We start from the raw sequence: 23068 nt of genomic DNA, 5'->3' as shown, positions 1-23068 counted from the left end.
TATTTGTGTGCAGATTATCCACTCTCATATGAGACGTCAAGGAACAAAGGGGAAATTAGTGTTAGGAGAGAGAAAGAACAAAGGGAAGATTAGGGTTAGAAGAGAGAAGGAAGAGAGAGGAAAAGAACAGCTCCCAGCCGTGACTCTTGCTGCTATACTTTTTCCGTGAGCGGATTAGCTGGCAGCAAAAAGGTCAGCTTGGGCTCTATGTCCCATCTAATGGGCATAGAAGAAAACTAATTTTTGCTTCCAATGGACTCTCCATTAAACCTTGAAAGGGGTTCAGTGGAGACTTCGTGGCTGACCACCTCTTCGTGAGGCCCCTGTGTGTCCTGCCACCAACATCACCCCCCACCCTAGTTAGGCTGGAGTCACACCACGTGTCCCTTAGGATTCTCGTATGTGAACTGGGACAGACCTTCCGCAAGCTGTCAACACGATTCAACTGCCTTCAAAGTGTGTGTGCTTTGACTTAGCAGGTTCACTTTAGGAATAGACCTTACAGCAGCAGTCCTGGACATGAACTGAGGTCTAGCCTCAGGAGTTTCTTTCACTATACGGTCTAGAGAAGTAAAAAACTATCCCATACATCCATCAATAGGGGATTCCTTAAATGAACGGCATAGCCGTATAATGGAATACAAAGCTGCCTTTCAAAAGGTTACTAAAGAAGAATATTTAACGACAGAGAAATGTGTTCAAGTTATACCTGTAAGTGAAAGGAAAGGCTACAAAGTACTACAAAGCGCCACCTGTAACATTTTCCTAATTTGGTCAGGGAAACATGTGGAGAGAGATATATATATATACAGAGAGATCAGTGAAACCAGGACAGACGTGGAACCAGTAATGGTGGCTAATGGATTCACAGGTGATGTTAAGTTTCTTTTTATTGTTTCTGTTGTCCAAATCTTCTTCTCCACTGAACATGTGCTTCTTTTGCAATCAAAAAGTTTTTTTAAAAAATAGATATTAAAAATAAAATTCCCCAGTGCCAGTAAAGAGGAACCGGAAGGGGAATGGGTGGCCTGCAGGAGAGCCAGGGCTGGAAGGGGCTGGTCAGGCCCAGCTGGGTGGAAGGGGCATCTTACATAAGGGGCTGCCCGGGGGAAGGGGACCTCCTGCAGCCGCTTCCACTGCTCCGGCCGACCATGGAGATTCCCTTGCTGTGCGCGCTGGTGCTGCTTGCTGGTGAGTGGGGACAGGAACCCCAGCTGGGAAGGGTGGAGGGAAGCGAGTAGGCCCTATACCATTTTCCGGGATTGAGCTGCTGCTCTGATCCCCACAGCTCTGCCCCCACAAGCCCCCAACCCTCTGCCCCTTGCAAGGGGCCATCGGGGGCTCTATCTTTTTCGAACCCATTCACGTTCATTATCCCCCTTGAACGTGGGAAGAGGGTTCTGCTGACGGTTGGTGAGAGATGGGGCACATTCTGTTCAGTTTGCAGCAGATCACGCATAAAAATTTGGTTGCTAGAAAATTGACATGTTTGTTTCTTGACCATCTCAAAATATGTGATTTTACAAAGGATGCATTTTTTAAAAAAAAAAATTTTTATAAAGATTTTATTTATTCATTATAGAGAGGGGAGAGAGAGAGAGAAGGGGGGAGGAGCAGAAAGCATCAACTCCCATATGTGCCTTGACCAGGCAAGCCCAGGGTTTTGAAGCAGCAACCTCAGTGTTTCCAGGTTGACGCTTTATCCACTGCGCCACCACAGGTCAGGCCAAGGATGCATTTTTTAAATGTGGTTGTGTGTTATCTTGGGGACCCCCACATTCTCCAAAGGAACACAGCTCCAGGGTGACAGTGACAACCATTAGGAAAACGCAATTAACAAGCTACAGAAAGCCCCCCCTCTCAGATGTAAAGAGGCAATACAGCATCGAGAGAAAATGCACGAACAAACCTGATTCAAACACTGGCCTTACCATCTCCTGGCGGTAGGCGGCCAAGGCACCCGACCTCTCTCTATCCTCATCTCTAAAATGAGCACAATAGCACCCTCGTCATAGGTTTGTTAGAAGGACTCTTATGAGAAAATATATAAAATGTTTAACAATTGTAAGTAACACTAAGGAAGCAATAGCTTAACCCACAGCACATGTACAAGGTGCAGCCATATTGCCTCCCAACCACTATGGGGAACCCTTGCGAAAGGGGGCTCCACCCCCCCTTGGTGACTGGTGAGGATGGAGAAAGCTATTGAGACAGGAATTGCTAGCAAGCTAAGCCCATTCACCAAAGCTCTCATCGCCATAGGCTGCACTCCTCAGTTCCTGGGGGCTGGCTAGGTTTGCCTCACGGTAAACCTGTCAGAAGCAAGACCACCCAAAGGCATGCTGAATCGAAGCTTGCCTGTTAAGGGAGGGCTGCGTGGTTCAGGTGTGAGTTGGTTTGTGTGTGTATTTGTAAGCTGAAATGGAAAAGGCTAGATTTAGGGCAGAAAGAGGGATAGAGGCGTACCAAAAAGGCAAGATTCTGAATTCAGGTCCCTGGTTGGCCCAGGTAATGGTTGGATGATCACTCTCTGCAATGCGTTGCCTTTGGGTTCCTTATCACTGAATCTGGGATTTCCGGGGGCCCAAGAGCATTCATCAGCATGGTCAAAGCTTACAAAGTTTCTCTTTAACATCTGCATACCTAGAGCCACCATGTCACACAAGACTGGCAATGTGAGTTTGCACACACTGAAGGGACACACTGGGGACACAACAGGCCTGCAAGTACCAGACATCATCAGTCACTTTTCGCTGCAGCCCAAGGCCACCTGCTTTTGATATCACCTTTGGTTGAGTCCCTCCCAACCCCCTCTCCCTATCCACACGTTCCCCAATGCAGGGCTCACACCTGGCTATTCTATTTAATTTGTTTGCATCATTTACCTAGGAGTTTGGGGCTCTATAACTCAGGTCACCCAAAGTCTCCCTGAGTCTCTGGGCTTCATCTGTGTTAATGTTGGTTTCTTAGTTTTCATAAATATAGCACAATTATGTAAGAAGATAATAACAGTAGAGGAAAGTGGGTAAGGGGGGGGGGTCTATGAGAACTTTCTGTATGATATACCAAAGGAACAAGTTTATTTACAGAAAACAGTCTTTATCTCATAGGATGGATGGGGTCAATGAATTACTGCACGAAAAGACCCATAGCAAGCACTCACTCGCTACTATTATATTTTTGATAGCCATAGTGCTTGTTGTCATTTTATTATCCAAGGTCATTGCTTTGGTTCAGATAGAACCGAGGTGTCAGACCTGGGGTCCTCTGACCTCTCCTAGGACTCATGTCCTCCCCTTGTTGCTGGGCTCCTTGGCAGGTGTGACTCCAACCCAGGGCGGAATTCTGAACCTGAACAAAATGGTCCACAAGTTGACCAGGAAGATACCCATCTTCTCCTATTGGACCTACGGCTGTCATTGTGGACATGGTGGCAAAGGCCCACCCAAAGATGCTACAGACTGGTAACTTCATCTCAGGCAGGCCCACAGGTGGCAATCCTGTCCTGCCCACCACACCCCAGGACTCTCCCTTTTCCTCTCCATCCATTTATGCATTCTGGGAATTCCTTTGTACTATGTGCTAGGGGCTCTGCGGAGCTCCAATACAGCCTCAGCCCTCCCGGAGCTTGCCCTGTAAAGGGTTCCCTAGAGTCTCTGAAGACCCCCACCCCTGGCCGTCCCAAACCCTCATCTCCTTAGCATACCCCCACACGTTGCCCAATGCCATTGCATGGTGTTTTTAAAAAGTCCCATCTCTTTTTTTTGCAATGACCTCCTTTGATCTGTACCAGATCAAAATCCTGGGAATTCACCAGAGAGACAACAGCCAGCACCAGGCCCAGGTCACTTCCCTGGTCCACCACTTACAGGCTGTGTGACCTTGGGCAAATGGCTTGGGCTCCCTGAGTTGCAATTTCCTCGTCTGTGAAATGAGGCTAATACTAGTGCCCTTGCTGTCGGGTGGTAGTGAAGCTTGAGAGAGAACTCAGAGAAGAAGCAGGTGTTCGGTACAAGGAAGCACTCACTAAGTGTTAGTTCGCGTGACCATGAAGGGGACCAGAACCCTGGAGGCCTTGACGCTTCCAAGGGGGGCGCAGGCTCTCCTCTGTGGCGGGGGCTGCCTGAGGCCCGAGTCGGCTGAGGACCCGTGCGTCCGTGCTCCCTGTCCCACCCCTGTCCTCTCCCTGCAGGTGCTGCCATGCTCATGACTGTTGCTATATGCACCTGAAATACCACAACTGCCATTACTTCACAGACAATTACAACTACTCCTTCTCCCAGGGGGGCATCCAGTGCTGTGAGTACCTGGGCTTTGGGATTGGGGTTGGAGGCCGAGGAAGGGAGTCATGGCACTCACTGCCTTCCTATGCTGTGCAATGATGCACAAGCTACTCAACCTCTCTGTTTTTCTCATGTTTTCAGTGGCAATAACTGGGCCGTGCCAGAGGGTCAAGGATGGGGGTGGGAATACGGAAAGGTCCAATGGGGGCTTTGACTCCTGTAGCACCTGGAAGGCTGGCGGAACCCAGCTTAGATCCCAGACCCGCCACTGACCAGCTCTGTAACCTTGAACACATTGCTCAACCTCTCTGAACCTCAGTATCCTCATCTGTAAACTGAGGATAACAGCATTCTACTCCATTTACTTTATTCAAGAACTAGCATGAGGGCAGACAGAATGAGCTGTGCAGATGCCTGCTGCAGAGCGCATGCCGGATAAATGACGTGGGCTACGGGCACTCCTGTTACTACTTTCATCATTACTGATCCTCAAAGCAGCCCAGCGGGGAGGCAGCCCCACCCTCCTGATCTCCGTTTTACAGACAAGGAAACTGATTCAAGAAGTGTTTGCCTGGGGTCACACAGCTGCAAATAACAGCCTGGATCAGAACCTGAGTCACCTGGCCCCTGGGTCCATGCTTGAAGAAAGGTGGCAGGTTCCAGGGCTGGGAATCAAATGGGCGCATCCCAGCACTCCCTGTTAATTGAGGGCTTGATAACAACAACAAAAATAATAGTAATAGCCACTATTTACTGAGCACTTGCTACGTACTGAGTGCTTTATTGGTTTACTAGTATATGTGCTGCCCAAGCGAGCACTTTATTGGTTTACTTTAATTTTCAGCACCAGCCCCCTGAGGCGCCATGACCATCATCCCCACCTCACAGATAATGAAACTAAAGTTCTGTGGTCCCTCCTGCCTCAGAGTCTTTGCACATGCTGTTCCATCTACCTGGAACACTTGCCCTCCTCCACCCTGGCTCTCCGTAGGGAGAGCAGATCCTTCCGTCCTCAGCTCGCATGGCTTTGTCCCCAGTCTTACTGTCTTGTAACCCCAGCATTGTTCCTTACCCCCAGAGCACAGTCTGTGATATTCATTTCCTTGATTCTCATATATTTACGCCCCCCAAGGAAGTCTGAACCTCACAGGCCCACTGTGTTCAGTCCTACCTTCCCCGTCCCCCTGGGCACACAGGATAGGTGCTCAGTTTAACGGCGCAATGCCACACAGGGAGGTCATGATACAGGCCCAAGGTCACAAGCTAAGGTCAGAGTAGCTGGAAAGGACATCCTTCCCAGCTGAGCGAGGATGGCACTGCCTGCAGAGGTTCCCTCCAGGGACCCTACCCCTCGCCACCCTCCCACCCTCCACTCTGTCTCCAGAAGGAACAGAAACTGAGCTCACCCCTCCTCCACCCCACAGCTGACAGAGGGAGCTGGTGCGAGCAGCAGCTGTGCGATTGTGACAAGGAGGTGGCCTTCTGTCTGCAGCGTAACCTGGGCACCTACAACAAGAAACTACGTTTCACCCGCCTCTTCAGGCAGTCCCGCTGCAAGGGCGAAACCCCTATGTGCTAGGAGAAGACTGTGCGAGCTGTCCCATGCCCCTACTCAGGTCCTTGGGTGTCCCACAGAATTGCTGACACCCCTGCCCCAGGAGTAGCTAACCCCCTGAGCCAACCTGGCTCCTTGAGCACACTCCCAGGAGGAGGAACGGTCTCGGCCTCTCCCCCACCACACACCTCACCTCTTAGACCTTCTCTGTAATTGCCTCTCGAGTGAGGGGCTGGACGAAGCCCCGCTCATCTTGTTCCGGGCCCGCCAGCACATGCCACATGTCCTCCAAGCCCTCTTTCCTTCCGGGCACCCAGGCCTATGCTCAGGTGGGCCTTCTGCAGAAATCTCCCACTTGCTGTCTCCAGCTGGCCAAGCCCTCCCCAGGCTCCTCAGGAGGCTCCGGGGTGACTTCCTAGAGAAGTCTCCCTGGCTGACTCCTCCCAGCTCCAAGGCCTCACTCACTCCCTTGCCAGAGCTCCTATAGCACTTTCTGGGTCTGCAGTGTATCAAGATTAACCTGGAGTGGTATATTGTGTCTAGACTTCTCTGATCTCTCCCACCCAGACTGGAGCTCCCAGAGAATGGAGGCCATGCCTGTCACGTCTTTGTTTCCTTGGCCCATCCACATAATAGGTACTCAATTAATGCTTGTGGATCAAATGAGCCCATAACAAATAGATGAAGGTTGTGGCAGATATTATTGGTGCCCCATTCAGATTTTCTCCTAGCCCAGGTCCCCTACCCCAGCTAAGCCAGATGTTCACTGTGAAGTCTCACATCTGTCTCATTCTCTTCAGGATCTCCCGGGTCTCCTGGGAGCTACCTTGCCTATTCCCCCCATCCCCCACCCCACCCACCTCTAACCAATGAGTACACACTATAATAACACAGAGTGGATAACTGTCCACCCCTGTCTGTGTGGGACCATCTGGGTGGTAGCGTGCATGTCCCAGAGCTCCTCCTGGGATCAGGCTGAGGGTGGACATCTGGAACCACCTCTTTGCTTGCCTTGTCTTCTGGCCTATCCAGTTCTCCTTGTTCCCTTACAGGTTTCTCCTGTGAGCACTCCTTCAGTAAATCCCTCATTTGCACAAGAATCTCGTATCAGGCCTGGTTTCTAGAGAAACTGACTTGGATGGATGGATGAATGGTGGATGGATGGATGGATGGATGGATGGATGGATGGATGATGGATTGGTGGATGGATGGATGGATGGATGGATGATGGATGGATGATAGATTGGTAGATGGATGGATGGATGGATGATGGATTGGTGGATGGATGGATGGATGGATAAATGGATGAATAGACAGATGATAGATGAATGGATAGAATTTTCATATAAGGATCCATAATCTGTCACTCATATGTAATTAGCCATGTCTTCAGCAACAGGTCTGGGACACCTGGAGCCAACCACAGCCTCCATCCAGCCTGTGACACACATGTGAAACAGCTGACCAAGCCGTTTTCCTTTTATGTGAAGCTCGGTGCCTCATGCAAAGCAGCATAATAGAAATTAAGAACTATGAGTGCTGAGTTCAATTTTTAATTATACCACTGAGTAGCCATGTGACCTTCCAGGAGGAATCTTGGTTTTCTTGAGTGTGAAGTATAATTGAAATTAAGAAGAAAATAAGATGAGATTAGTCTATTAAACCTGATTAAGCTCTTAACACAGTGCCTGGCACATACTAATTTCTCTTTACATGTTAGCTGTATTATTATTCTTATTTTTGTTGTGGCTATGCAGTCACTAAATCTGAAGTCACCCCCAAGATAAATTAAGCAGAGCAAATTGTTCATCAATGTTCCCCTCTTCCCACCCAATACCTCTCCCCCTTCTATGTGACTCTGTAAGCTGTGTCAATTAGATCCCGATGCACAATGTCTAATGTGCTCAAGGTCAAGAGCTGGCAACTCTACTTGTCCATCAGAGCGCCCATGTTCCAGGCTCTGTGACTTTGACAATATCGGTGTTGGTAGGTATGGGCGTTTATTCCCATTTTAAAATTGAACAACCTGCTGCTCAGAATGGGGACAGGAACCTCCTGAGGGCCCACAACCAGCAAAAGGCAGAGCCAGGAACCCAACCAAGAAACTTCCCACTCTGCTCCCTTGCACCTTGTCCCATCTGTACTAATCGGGAAGCGTCCAGCCGAAAAGTGTGACTCAAGGGGCTTCAACAATGAGGGCATTTATGCCCTCACATGTCAGTAAGTCCAGGGGGAAGGTGACTCTTTAGTGGCTTGATGATGTCATCAGCCATGGTTTCTTTCCTGCTCCTGGCCGGCCACCCTCACTGCGTTAGCTTTGCCTCCTGCATAGCTCTTCCTGGCTCCAAGTTGGGGGCCGTGCTCCATATCTCAAGTCGAGACATGATAACACTCAGCAGAACAAATGCTGTCCCTCTGTGCCTCTTTTCAGTATACCCTGCCACCACCACCCACAGACCTCCTGCTCAGAACTGGCTACCCTAAGTCATGGTGGCCTTAGTGGTTATCCTGGTCGGTTTAGACTCCCCAGGATTTAGTTACTTCTAAGAGCGGACAGGGTCAATGTCTCCGAGGGGTGAGTAGCTGCTCAAATGGGGATTGTTGATGGGATTGGTGTTGGGTGGGCAAGCCCAGGCTGGGTCAGGAGCTGGGCTGTGTCTGTGCTGCTCTCCACCATGAGCTAAGCTCCTAGTGCAGGGTCTGGGGATCACATAGTCGGTATCGATAGGTATATGTTGAATGAATGAATGAATGAATACATGCATGAATCCTAGATTAGTAAAGACACAGGACTTTGGACCAAGAGGAAGGATGGGCAGATGTAGTCTTGGGGCAGCCAGAACTGAGCCCCCGAAGTAAGGCAAGGCCCTCCCCCCTTGTGAGCTCTCATTCTGGGCCAGTTTCCAATCGCTGGAATTGGATAAGAGGCACAAAGGAAGGGGAGACTCATAGGCGCCTTCTGTTCTCTGCCCCCATCTCTCATGTCCACCCTGGATGTGGGAGACAAACAGAAAGACGCAGTCACTGAGCTTCCTATTCCCCTAAGGTACCAGCAAAGGGACGCCAGAGGGAGACTTGCAGAAGGGACATTGCACACCTGACATTGAACACCTGATATGATATGAGGTGCCCACCTCTCCCTCCCTCAGGGCATTTCGCCTGTGTTTGCCAGCTGCAGACGCTGAAACTTGAGGATGATTCACTTGCTGATAAGTGGCAGGGCTGGGATTCGAACCCAGGTCTCTCTGTCTCTAGGGCCATGTCTCACCCTGCCGCCCACTCTCTTTACTGGACGGGCTGGTGACTCAGCCCTGGGTGCCCCTTAGGGGAGAATAACCACACCCAGGGGCGGAGAGGCAAAGTTAGGTGTGGCAAGGCAGGAAACCTGGGTAGAAGGACTAGTGAGTAACCATCTTACCAATAATCGAATAATGTAGCTTGCCAATAGAGCCCTTACATTTGGAGCACTTTCTCCCCCCCCCCCCAAGAGCTGACCTCCCCACCACTGGCTGACCCTGTCACCAGATGGGGACTGGGCTGAGTGGGTCTGCTGCAGGCCGGCTGGTAGTGTTTTTAGTGCTGGACTTTGTGCAGGAAAGATGTCACAATACACGTGCTGGTGATTTTGAGAGGGGACAGTGCAATGAAGGAAGGGCTGAGGATAGAAGAAGCAACGGGAACGGGCCTGGCCGGGGCTGCTCTGGCTCGCGGGAAAGTTGGAGGAAAAGGGGGCCATGGACACAGGTTCAGGGGGTGAGCCCAGGGCGAGCTGCTGCCGCCCACTGTTCCCCTGGGTGCAAGTCTCGTGAGGACTCTCAGAGCAAGACAGAGAGGTATGGGTGTGCTCTACAGAGAGTATGCCACTGTGCCATTTGTCGTGAGGTTTTTTTTAAATCTTTCTTTAGCTCAGTGGTCCCCAACCTTTTTTGGGCTCGGGCCGGTTTAATGTCAGAAAATATTTTCACGGACTGGCTTTTAGGGTGGGATGGATAAATGTATCACGTGACCAAAACAAGCGTCAAGAGTGAGTCTTAGACGGATGAAATAGAGGGAATCTGGTCATTTTTTAAAAGTAAAACATTGTTCAGACTTAAATATAAATAAAACGGAAATAATATAAGTTATTTATTCTTTTTCTGCGGACCAGTACCAAATGGCCCACAGACCGGTACCGGTCCACGGCCCAGGGGTTGGGGACCACTGCTTTAGCTGGTGGGAATCCTAGGGGAGGTCGCAGGGTAGGATCGTAACAAAATATTCATTAGCTTTCCAGGTATGTCCTTCAATATGTTGATTCACCAAGATGTGCATAAAGAGGGATTGGGGATATTTTCTGCTTACTTTTACTTTTAAAGAATGCCACTGAAGAGAAACTGGGACTGCACCTGAGGCCGGTCTGCTCCCGGAAGGTCTGGAACGTGTGAACCATTTGCTCCTAAGTGTCCTTGGTTGGGGAAGACAAAACCTTGTGATTCATTCGCTGGCTGTGCATTGCTCAAACTGTTTTGGCCTCGTTCATTATTTTGTCTTAGTTTTCCTTATTCAATTTGTCAAGAAATTTCCCTCACTTCTTACTATCCTGCTTCAACCCCATCCTCAGGTCACCTGGACCCAGGGTTCCACCTCTGGAGTGGGGCGGGGGCAGCCCGGGGGCCCACAGGCTGATGAGCTCTCCACGTCTCTGCCTGTTTCTCCAGCTTGTAGCAGGAAGCGACCCGACGGAGGATAGGCACTCAGATAACTTCATCAATGAAGGAAGGAGAATTTATTAAAGCATGGGTCCTGTAGCTCCAAAACACGGGCTCCTCAAAGTTGATTTTCTTACAGGTTATGTACCTTTACAGTATCTAAGCAGTGGGCATGAGATTTCTTTGTTTAAGGTTTCCCAGGACTCAAGGAGAGGGGAGGGAGAATTTTGGTGGGGTCAGCAAGGGGGAAGGGGTTTCCAGATCACTGGTCATAGTTACATACAGATCCTGCTATTCTTGCTTTGTATTTTAAGTGACTCTAAGCGCCCATTTAGAGAACTATGGGATATAGTTCATTTATCACTGGCTGACTCGGTTATTCCTGCTGGCTCCTTTCCCTTGTATTCTTTCCATTTCTTCCTTCTCAGGGAAGAGGGGGCCTGTTCCTCCTTCCTCAAGCTGGCTCTTCCTCCCAACACCCAGGCTTCCTTCACACATCACCCTCGCTGTGATGTACAGGTGGGCCTGGGGATCCTGTCCCCATCACCACATCTCAGTGTCCCTGGAGGGGCAGTGGGGCATTGGCACTTGGGACCCTTGCTTCCTTGCTCACTACTGAGGTCGGCCAAGAGCCAGCCTGACCCTGGGCAGCTTGGACAACCCACAGGCAGAGCCTGATGGGCTCTCTCTAGCTTAGGACCCCTTTGGGTACTTTTTGTTGTTGCTTGCTTGTTTGTTTGTTTACTTAAGGACGAGACTTTAAAAGGGTTTGTGAAAACTCAAAGCCGAGAAGGTGGGGGAGGGATTCCTCCCCATTCTCTCTCTGCCTTAGGTTCCTGGCCGACCCTCGGACCCTCTCTGGGCAGGGGCTTTCTAGGGCTCTTTGCAAGGCCGGCGTCTGTCGTCCAGAGCTCAGCCGAGAGTCCCTCCCTCAGGAAAATGTCCCCGTGCCGCCAACCCAAAGCAACGCCCCCACGCAGCAGCTGTACTCTCTGTCTCTCTGACTTATTCTCAGTCTCTGCTTTGTGCTTTCTGATGGCTTTCTCCACCACTTACCCATTCAGCCACTTGCTCATCTCACTCTAGTGCTCGACTAGACTGTAAACAACTGAAAACCAGTGCCACATAGTGGCTTTACGTCTCTGGCGCTTGATTTGTGAGCAGTAAATAAGGGTGACCACCATGACCTCTTGTGTTTGAGTCCCAAGAATGGGAGATTTGGACCAAACTCTCCCCTCTCTCTTGATGGGCGCTTCCTATTGGTGAGAAGTTTGGAATAAAGTGGAAGAGGTGGGTGTGCAAATTGGAAAGGGAACACATTTGGTCACCCCCCCAGCTCCCTCCCTCAGAAATCAGACAACCCCCACCCCACCCCAAGAACACTCTCTACTCCCAGGAGGCCTTGGAAGTGGGGTCAAAGGTCATTCTCCAGGTGGGCTGCCTCCTCTGGAGTCCCCTCCAGGAGCCAGGTTGAGTGGGCTGGGGTGAGCCAAAGCCAAGGCTGTCCCCCTCCCCTGTGTCCAGCCTTGAGATGAGGCTGCGCAGGTCTGGGCTCTGCTGAGCGCCTCCCTGGCCCCAAACACCCAGCTCAGGCAAAGCAGAAGGAAGAGGAAGAAATTCCCCTAGTTTCCTAAGAGGGAGATGGGAAAATGGAGTTTTCTGGGTTCTCCTGTGTTAAGAACCTCACATACATTTTCTCATTTGCATCTCATTATTTTACAGATGAGGAAAGCAGGCTCTGATGAGCAATATCTCAAAGGAGGCAATGCACACAGGCAGCAGCTGTGGGGGGGCACACGAAGCCCTGCATCCTGGTGCCGCCACCCCAGCCCAGGTGGGACGCTCCCTCAGGCAGTGGCTCTGAGATTCACAATACAGCTAGTGCTCGACTTACGACCACAATTGGTTCTGACAGACCGGTTGTAACACGATTTGGTCGTAAGTTGAGTAGGCTATATGTACAGTACTATGAAATGATGTTATAAACATCTTTAAGTCATATTTTATCATAATTTTCTTTCATTATTGTTATATATCATAATTTTCTTTGTTCATTTTATGCCATTTGTATCATCTCTACACCATTTTGTTTCTTATTTTTACATTCATCAGGTTTAAATAAAACACTGCATTACCAGTACAACTGGTTTAATATTTGCAAAGACAATTTCCTTTTGGTAGACATCTTGGGAGGGGTTTGATGAAAAATATCCAAGACACAAAACACAAATTGCTGTACCGAGTCTGGGATAACAGTTGAAATGGTGCACGTGGAGATGGTAGTGCTGCCGGAAGCTGGTCTGCACTGTTGTAGGCCCAGCTGGGCAACACTTGTGTTGCCAGACGCAGAGCAGTTGTGGCTAGCGATTGTGGTTGTAAAGTCGAATGGTCGTAAGTCGATCAATATTTGTAATTCCTTCTGGGGAACTTGTATAAAATGCAGGTCCTACGGCCCCACACCCAGAGGGTCCAATTCTGGGTCTGGGGCGGGGCCCAGGAACCTACCTTTTTAGCAAGTGCTGCCGGAGAGTCTGACATGTCTGGCTGAGGACCGCGCTCCAGAAAGGATACAGGACCCCAATCCTCTACCACCGGACCCCTGGTTACCCCACTTCCCTATGCCGGGCGCCTAGAGCAGGCGGAATCTGTCCCCATGGCTGACCCCAGGGCGGATCGGTTCGTTAATACCGAAGTGCGTTCATCCGCGCTGACACAGCTCAGGGGGCGCACAGGCTGGTGACCCACATTCTAAATCAGTCTCCACGCAAGCCCGGTTCTATCGCCTCCCCCTTCATCTGCCTGTGGGAGGGGGAGGCTTTCCAAACCTTTCACACATCACCCTCCTGATGTCTGCTGTAATATTTCACTTTACTTTTTTAAAAAGCTTTTCTTAACCTACATACATTTATTTAAGAAGGAAACATATCACTGTGGTATAAGAAAAACTAGTATCATTTGTCACAAATAGAAGGCGGCCATAAAAATAAATGCAACAAAAATAGCCAGAAAAACATAGACACATAACACAGAGATGCAGACAACAGAGTGGCAACAGCCAGAGGGAGGGGGCGGGTGCAGGGAGGGGAGGAGGGCGGAGTCCGAGAAATGGGGGTGGGGGTGGGGCAGCGTTGCGCAGGGTGTATGTAGATGGTGTTATATTGAGATGTACACTTGAGGCCTGTATGGTTTGGCAAGCCGTGTCAACCCAATAAATTAAGTAAATAAATAAAATAATAATGCAATGAAAATAAAACTCTTATTAGAGCAGGTTCACAATCAATAATTGGGTAAACTAGCGAGCGCGTGAACGCCGCCCACAACCAACCGCCAGGCTCCACACCGACCCCACCTTTAGCCTGGTGTGGTCCGCGGTCACCTGTGAGTCAATGTGATCTGGATCCTCCTCTGGGAAGTCCCAGGCCCGGGAAAACAAAGATGCAAAGGGGGGATCTGCTCTTGAGGACAGCAGATCTCCTGGGGCAAGACGGCAGGGCCACCAAAGGGCCAGGAGACCCCACACCATGGCTCAAAGGGGATCAGAATGTTCCAGCCCGAAATATGCCACATTGGCCTAAGAGTTATTTTGAACGAAGGCAATCGAGAATTGACATAAATGCATGGCATGTGAAGAGTTCTCTCCTTATTTGCCTAAAAGCAGGCCCTAAATTTCCCTTTGAAGAAGATACCTACCCTCCCCCTCCTCGCCCTTGTACCAGCTTGTCTTGGAAGATGGGGCATCCACACCAAGGTGAATTTGAATAAAAAGGCATTATAAAAATAGCCCTTATCTTTTATTAGTTTCCCCATATATTTCCTAGTCATTTCCCCACAATTTTTCTCTTGGAATTTAAACCATCTTTCTTTGGCTAAACAATAGATAAGCTCCTGAGTCTAACCAGTTTTTCTTCTTTTCTATGAACTCCTGGGCATGTAAATATTAACAAATATGGTGGGCCTTTTCTCCTGTTCATCTGTCTTTTGTTAGTTTAATTCGCAGGCCCTCATTCACTAAACCAAAGAGGGTAGAGGAAAAGTTTTTGCTCTCCAACACTGGCCCACAATTCCCCGTTAACACCAAAGTGACCAAGGAGGGAAAACTCCTGTTAACATGGAAAAATAAGTAAAACAAGATGAACAACAGCATGTCCATCTTGACTCTATGGGGACAATGTGCCACATGAAAGGCTGGCGAGAGAAATGCTCAGGGCCCCACACACAAGGGTTGCCAGCTCTGGGGTCTCCCAACTCCCAGGGGTGGGATCTCGGGAACAGGTTATTGAATCTCTCTTTGCCCAGTTCCCTTACCTATAAACTGGGGATTGTAATACTGTCTCCACAAGGTACTGTGAGGGATGAATGACAGGCCTCTGGGAAGCACATAGCTGCCTGTCTGGCAGGTAGAGACCAGCCCGTGGAGCACAGCGCAGCTGTTGTTGGGACTGTTGTGGCTGTTGAATGAATGTTATCAGCTGCAGCAGCACCAGCGTCACCCGTGTGTTGTCTTCCTTCCCCGCAGGGCTCGCCCTTACCCACGCCAGCAGGTTGGAGCGCTGCGGCATGATCAAGCAGGCCACGGGGAAGTGGTCCTTCCTCAGCTACCTCATCTATGGCTGTCACTGTGGCTTGGAGGGCCAGGGGCAGCCTGTGGATGCCACTGACTGATTACTCTTCCCTTTGGGACAGCAGGCAGGCAGGCTGGCCCAGATCTGAACGGACACCTTGCCTGGGCATCATCCGAAGCAGGGGACAGCCACATCGACTCAGCACACTTTCTTGAGCAAAGAGGGTGGGCTCTGGGGTTTATACACTTGTGCACTGCTGTGGTTCCTGGGGCAAGCTCCTTGACCTCTCTGTGCCTCTGTCTCTTCACACAGAGGTTGGGGAGTTTATAGTGCTTCCCTCACAGGTGAATGTAAGGATCCCTGGAGCCTGGTGAAGCACCCCTGGGGCACTGCCCACAGTGGGATCTGATCCCTTGTGTCAGGCACTGTCAAAGCAATGGGGGACATAAAGGAGTTTTGATACCAGTCCTCAAGACGTTCCCATTCCTATAAAACTCTGCTATACAGAACCAGTCCAGGCTGGGGAGACTGCCCCAAACTTCCGGGTCTGAGGCCCTGGTTCAAGTCCTGGCACCACTCATTGTATGTGACCTTAGAAAGATGCTTTTCTGTCTCTCATTTTCCCACTCTGTAATATGAGATGTTTTGATGCTATGTTGGATCATGAATATAAAAACATTTTGAAAAGCATAAAATATTTTTTTTAAAAAGGTCTGGGCTGTTCTACATAGACAGGAAGTCGGCAAGCTGAGACTCGTTCGAACTTTGACTGGATGTTCGATGTGATAGCAGAACTTGTCTCTAGATAAAGAGATCCTCAGAGAAGATAATAACAGCTTCAAGGTTTATGACCAACACGTTTATTTGAAACCTGAGTGATCTCAGCGTCCAGCAGCTGGCTCATGTAGAAAAGCGATTATGCAACATTCCAGATTTTTTAAGTCAGCTGTTTAGAATTGATGACTCACAGAGTTTTAAACATAGCAAATAAACAGTTTCAGACTCTCCAAATCAGGGGTTCTCAGACTTGATAAATGAGTCGTTTGCCAATTCCCAGGACCTATCATTTTGAAATTGATGGATTGGCGAGTTTGAGATGGGACTTTGCTTCCCATACGATTCATGTCACTTTCTCCCTAGCTCCTTGCTGGGGCAGGAAGCAGACAGCTGAAGTATACTGGGAAGGTCAGTGCAGAAGAATTAACACATTGACCAGGAATCTTCCAGAAAAAGATAAGGCTGAAGGAAAACCGGAACCAGACAGTAGTTAAAGCAGTAAGTGCAGGTTCTAACCAGGACTGATTGCTATAGAGGAAAAGAGACCTCACATGGTACCGGGCTCAATCCCAAATACAGCAGAGACAAGTGATTTATAGCCAAGGAGCAGGCAGGGGTCAGTAGATGGTTTACTGAGAGGATACATCAGGGGTCAGAGGGGATTCTGGCTAAACCAACTCAACAGGATTCTTGCTGAAGGCCCGATCGGGGCGATCAGACACCACTGGAGAAGAAAGGGGGTAAAGAATTTGATCAGATATCCAGGGTGGGGTCCTGGCTAAACCTACTTGACAGGATTCTTGGTCTTGAGGATGAGGCCTAGTCAAAAAAAAAAAAGGTCTTAGAGGAGCCTGACTAAAGTTTGGTCAAGGGAAGAGTCTTTGTCGTTTATTCCTCTTGTTCAAGGAGAGAAGGGACCTTCTTTCCTCTGAACAATTTTAGTCCATTTCTCATTTGGGTCACCTTTTGTTCATCCAGAATCAGCTAACCCATCTGTTGAGACCTGATTGTAGAGGATATTTGTTGGATGGTGTAGCAGTCAGTTATTTAATGGGGGAATATCTATGACAATAAAAAGAAAACAGAGATTAGTAGCTGGAAACCCAGTTTCCAAGTCCAGAGGGGCAGCCAGCCGAGATTCCCAGCTGTTGGGCTGTGGCATCTGTAGATGACAGAGAGAGGACAGCAGCGGCAAGCTAACGCATGTCCTGGTTCGCAGTTTAAGTGTCTTCGGTGATGGCATTGGGTGTCCCGGTGAACTTTCTGAGTGGCCCACACAACAGCAGGCATGAAGGTCACCCATTCATGATCTCTCATGGGGTGATTTCTCTGATGTTTATATCAAGTCAGCCAGCTTCTGCCGGCTGGACTTCTGGCACAGGGCAATTTCAGTGTCCCGTGACGCCCAGTCAGGAAGGGGGGAGAGCAATGGAGAGTTGTAGCCAGTACTGGAGAACCCACAGGGGTGTACTGTAGTTTTCCACTGAAGCACAAAACTGCTTTCTACAGTCACTTCCTTTTATTGATCAAAGATAACAAAAGTAACGTTATTCCTGTTTACAGAATAAGTCTTTGAACTTGTTAGATTATTTGCGTAAGGGCCACAAGAATGGATTTTGACCACACGGGCCTTTCTGAGTTTTGCATTGCTGGAATCTTTCACAAAGAGTCTCATACTAGACTTTTGAAAGCCTCTCAAGGCTAGAAAGGTAAGCTAAGAACTCATGAGCAGACTCTGTCTTCAGTACGTAGAGATTTGAGTGAATTCTTCTCTTCTCGGGGGTCCCCAAGATATCCTGTTTCCTGGACTGGCGGGGAAGTGACCTTCCCTACTCACCTTTAAGTCTTGGAGTCCTGTAAGCCAGTGGACCCCAACCCCCCGGGCTGCGGACCAGTGCCGGTCCGTGGGCCACTTGGTACCGGTCCGCAGAGAAAGAATAAATAACTTACATTATTTCCGTTTTATTTATATTTAAGTCTGAATGATGTTTTATTTTTAAAAAATGACCAGACTCCTTCTGTTACATCTGTCTAAGACTCACTCTTGATGCTTGTCTCGGTCACATGATACATTTATCCGTCCCACCCTAAAGGCCAGTCTGTGAAAATGTTTTCTGACATTAAACCGGTCCGTGGCCCAAAAAAGGTTGGGGACCACTGCTGTAAGCAAGATACCAAAGTAGATATTCCAAGAGGGCTTTGTAAGTTTCAGCTCTGTAAAGTCAGCCGTAGTTCCTTAGAACTGCTTCATCCTACCTGAATCTATGCATACCATTCTCAAATATACCATTCCAGTCAGAACTCTGGTACTGTAACCAGAGTTTCCAATTATTTCCTGTTGCAAAGAGAACAAATGCTATCACTATGAAAATAAGAATACTCAGTAAGACTATCTGAATGTTGGAGGAATCAGGTAAGGAGAAAGCATAAATGTTTCATTTTTGTTTATAAAAGTATAGGTTACTAAATTGTTACAAACACAGATACTTTAAGAGACAAGGGAAAAGGGTTCATTATATCTGAAAAGTAGAATATTTTTTAAAAAAACACAGTAATGTGGCCCTGGCTGGATAGCTCAATTAAAATGTCATCTGGATACACCAAGGTTGTGGGTACAATCCTTGGTCAGAGCACATACAAGAATTAACCAGTGAATGCATAAATAAGTGGAACAATAAACTGATGCTTCTCTCTCTCAAATCAATCAATAAAAAATAAACACTCAACAGCAATGTTGCAAATAAAAACTATAATCACCCTTCATCAAGTCAACCAGTCCCATGCAATTAATTCTTGTTCTGCTTGACCTTGGGTTAGCAGTTTTAGGAATCCATTAGTCCTTCCATTAACTGTGAAAATCCTCACTCGGTCCAATGGTATGGGCTTAAAGTTACTCAAGCAATACCATCACCAAGGACTCTGGCCTGTAGCTGACTGCAAATGTTTTCGGAGAAGACAGAGTAAAACAGCAAAAGGCTTAAAAAGGCTGTGGTTAAATATCTGATGCAAGTCCATTTGAAAATACTTGGCCATTTCCGTGGATCCCAACATTTAAAAGTAATAACTGGAAATGCGACTGATAGCATCAAATCAGGACATGCTGTAGACAGAAAGGACATTGGCAAATTTCTAGGAATTTACAAAACTTCTGAAATAACATTTTACACATGCAGATATAACCTAGGGAAGGTTAAGTACCTTTTTTATTTGACATTGTTTTCCATGCAACCTAACATATATCAAATAAACCCCGTTATTTGCAACAGCTCTCCTTGTTGGAGGGGGTGCTTCTGGGAAATCTCATGTTCAAGAACAAGAAGATTTCATTTAGGGTTTGATTTTGAGAAGTCTAGATTGTCAAAAATATAAAAACAAACAAACAAACAAAATACCTTAGACATTTTAAATGTGAGAACTCTCAGTTAAACAACCAAAGTTGTGATAAAGGTTAACATAATGTACAGGAGATCATTCTTTTTATTTATTTATTTATTTATTTATTTATTTATTTATTTATTTTGCCGAAGTTAGAAGTGGGGAGGCAGTCAGACAGACTCCTGCATGTGCCTGACCGGGATCCACCCAGCATGCCCATTAAGGGGTGATGCTCTGCCCATCTGGGGCATTGCTCCGTTTCAGCCAGAGCCATTCTAGCACCTGCAGCAAGGCCATGGAGCCATCCCCAGTGCCCAGGGCCAACTTGCTCCAACTAAGCCACGGCTGTGGGAGAAGAAGAGAGATAAATATAGAGGGAGAGGAGGAGGGGTGGAGAAGCAGATGGTCACTTCTGTGTGCCCTGACTGGGAATTGAACCCAGGACATCCACATGCTGGGCCAACCGTCTACCACTAAGTCAACCAACTGGAGCCTCAAGCAATTCATTTTTATTGCATCTGTACTTGTGCATTTGTTTTTAGGTTGAGTTTATGATTTTGTAATCTGAATATCTAGTAGATATATTAGCTTATTGAACTAGTAAACTCAAATAAAATAAAAGTGTATGCTTATGTTATACTTAATGCTGATTATTCAGGAGACAAAGCTGTTTTCATGAAACCTAAAATATGTGATTGTGCTTATTCAGCTCACATGAACTTGAAAACATTTGAGTTAGTCTATATTTCTGGGAGTCTCAGGAATCTAATTTCTATACACACTTATTTATCGCTAAGCCAATTAGAATAGAACTGCTTCATATCACTTCAGGCCTATATGAACAAACAAGAGAGAGCCGAAGTAAACCACTTAACTTCACACCTTAAGGAACTAGAAAAAGAAGAACAAAGACAACCCAAAACCAACCGAAGAAAGGAGATAATAAAAATCAGAGCAGAAATAAATGAAATAGAGAACAGAAAAACTATAGAAAAAATCAATAAAACAAGGAGCTGGTTCTTTGAAAAGATCAACAAAATTGACAAACCCTTGGCAAGACTCACCAAGGAAAAAAGACACAGGACTCAAATAAATAAAATCCAAAATGAAAGAGGAGAGATCACCACAGACATCATAGATATACAAAGAATTATTGTAGAATACTATGAAAAATTATATGCCACCAAATACAACAATCTAGAAGAAATGGATAAATTCCTAGAACAATACAACCTTCCTAGACTGAGTCATGAAGAAGCAGAAAGCCTAAACAGACCAATCAGCAGGGAGGAAATAGAAAAAACTATTAAAAACCTCCCCAAAAATAAAAGTCCAGGCCCAGACGGTTATACTAGTGAATTCTATCAAACATTCAAAGAAGACTTGGTTCCTAGTCTACTCAAAGTCTTCCAAAAAATTGAAGAAGAAGCAATACTTCCAAACACATTTTATGAGGCCAACATAACCCTCATACCAAAACCTGGCAAGGATGGCACAAAGAAAGAAAACTACAGACCAATATCTCTAATGAATACAGATGCTAAAATTCTAAACAAAATACTGGCAAACCGAATACAACAACATATTAAAAAAATAATACATCATGATCAAGTGGGATTCATCCCAGAATCTCAAGGATGGTTCAACATACGCAAAACGGTTAACGTAATACACCATATCAACAAAACAAAGAACAAAAACCACATGATCTTATCAATAGATGCAGAAAAGGCTTTTGATAAAATACAACACAATTTTATGTTTAAGACTCTCAACAAAATGGGTATAGAAGGAAAATATCTCAACATGATAAAGGCCATATATGATAAACCATCAGCCAACATCATTTTAAATGGCATAAAACTGAGGACTTTCTACCTTAAATCAGGAACAAGACAGGGTTGTCCACTCTCTCCACTCTTATTTAACGTGGTGCTAGAAGTTCTGGCCAGAGCAATCAGACAAGACAAAGAAATAAAAGGCATCCATATTGGAAAAGAAGAAGTAAAGGTATCACTTTTTGCTGATGATATGATCCTATACATCGAAAACCCGAAGGACTCCACAAAAAGATTATTAGAAACAATAAACCAATACAGTAAGGTCGCAGGATACAAAATTAACATACAGAAGTCCATAGCCTTTCTCTATGCCAACAATGAAATATTAGAAAACGAACTCAAAAAAATAATCCCCTTCACGATTGCAACAAAAAAAATAAAATACCTAGGAATAAACATAACAAAGAATGTAAAGGACCTATATAATGAAAATTACAAAGCATTGTTAAGGGAAATCGAAAAAGATACAATGAGATGGAAAAATATTCCTTGTTCTTGGATAGGAAGAATAAATATAATCAAAATGGCCATATTACCCAAAGCAATATACAAATTTAATGCAATTCCCATCAAAATCCCTATGAGATTTTTTAAAGAAATGGAACAAAAAATCATCAGATTTATATGGAACTATAAAAAAACCCGAATAGCCAAAACAATCCTAAGGAAAAAGAATGAAGCTGGGGGCATTACAATACCTGACTTTAAACTATATTATAGGGCCACGATAATCAAAACAGCATGGTATTGGCAGAAAAATAGACACTCAGACCAATGGAACAGAATAGAAAGCCCAGAAATAAAACCACATATATATGGTCAAATAATCTTTGATAAAGGGGCCAACAACACACAATGGAGAAAAGAAAGCCTCTTCAACAAATGGTGTTGGGAAAACTGGAAAGCCACATGCAAAAGAATGAAACTCGACTACAGCCTGTCCCCGTGTACTAAAATTAATTCAAAATGGATCAAAGACCTAAATATAAGACCTGAAACAATAAAGTACATAGAAGAAGACATAGGTACTAAACTCATGGACCTGGGTTTTAAAGAACATTTTATGAACTTGACTCCAATGGCAAGAGAAGTGAAGGCAAAGATAAATGAATGGGACTACATCAGAATAAAAAGTTTTTGCTCAGCAAGAGAAACTGATATAAAAATAAACAGACAGCCAACTAAATGGGAAATGATATTTTCAAACAACAGCTCAGATAAGGGCCTAATTTCCAAAATTTACAAAGAACTCATAAAACTCAACAACAAACAAACAATCCAATAAAAAAATGGGAAGAAGACATGAATAGACACTTCTCCCAGGAAGAGATACAAATGGCCAACAGATATATGAAAAGATGCTCAGCTTCATTAGTTATTAGGGAAATGCAAATCAAAACTACAATGAGATACCACCTCACCCCTGTTAGATTAGCTATGATCAACAAGACGGGTAATAGCAAATGTTGGAGAGGCTGTGGAGAAAAAGGAACCCTCATTCACTGTTGGTGGGACTGTAAAGTAGTACAACCATTATGGAGGAAAGTATGGTGGTTCCTCAAAAAACTGCAAATAGAACTACCTTATGACCCAGCAATCCCTCTACTGGGTATATACCCCAAAACCTCAGAAACATTGATACGTGAAGACACATGTAGCCCCATGTTCATTGCAGCACTGTTCACAGTGGCCAAGACATGGAAACAACCAAAAAGCCCTTCAATAGAAGACTGGATAAAGAAGATGTGGCACATATACACTATGGAATACTACTCAGCCATAAGAAACGATGACATCAGATCATTTACAGCAAAATGGTGGGATCTTGATAACATTATAAGGAGTGAAATAAGTAAATCAGAAAAAAACAAGAACTACATGATTCCATACATAGGTGGAACATAAAAATGAGACTAAGAGACATGGACAAGAGTGTGGTGGTTACCAGGGGTGGGGGGAGGGAGGACAGGGGGAGAGTTAGGGGGAG

At 46.4% G+C, this 23068-nt stretch overlaps 1 protein-coding gene across 2 annotated transcripts; it reads left to right on the top strand.

Annotated features, from left to right (window-relative positions):
- Nucleotides 1-1059: 1059 nt before the first annotated feature.
- On the top strand, nucleotides 1060-12382 carry PLA2G2D (phospholipase A2 group IID). 2 transcript variants are annotated; one of them, XM_066372045.1, is made up of 4 exons: nucleotides 1060-1191; nucleotides 3320-3464; nucleotides 4193-4299; nucleotides 12249-12382. In XM_066372045.1, exons 1-4 carry the CDS (start codon nucleotides 1152-1154, stop codon nucleotides 12266-12268), a joined length of 312 nt encoding a protein of 103 aa, XP_066228142.1. In that variant the 5' UTR covers nucleotides 1060-1151; the 3' UTR covers nucleotides 12269-12382. The 2 variants fall into 2 exon arrangements, with proteins under 2 accessions (XP_066228142.1, XP_066228141.1); XM_066372044.1 differs by lacking the exon at nucleotides 12249-12382 and adding an exon at nucleotides 5708-6938.
- Nucleotides 12383-23068: the final 10686 nt, after the last annotated feature.

Source organism: Saccopteryx leptura, chromosome 3 (genome assembly GCF_036850995.1).
Source record: "Saccopteryx leptura isolate mSacLep1 chromosome 3, mSacLep1_pri_phased_curated, whole genome shotgun sequence".
Taxonomy (NCBI): Eukaryota; Metazoa; Chordata; class Mammalia; order Chiroptera; family Emballonuridae; genus Saccopteryx; species Saccopteryx leptura.
The sequence above is the reverse complement of the archived record's forward strand: the minus strand, read 5'-3'. Positions and strand labels throughout refer to the sequence as shown.

What these genes read in the sequence shown, in the direction of transcription:
- PLA2G2D (XM_066372044.1), top strand. Translation starts at nt 1,152, where the DNA reads ATGGAGATTCCCTTGCTGTGCGCGCTGGTGCTGCTTGCTG. An exon ending in CGCGCTGGTGCTGCTTGCTG is followed by an intron (nt 1,192 to 3,319) that starts GTGAGTGGGGAC and finishes GCTCCTTGGCAG; the next exon opens with GTGTGACTCCAACCCAGGGC. An exon ending in CCCAAAGATGCTACAGACTG is followed by an intron (nt 3,465 to 4,192) that starts GTAACTTCATCT and finishes CTCTCCCTGCAG; the next exon opens with GTGCTGCCATGCTCATGACT.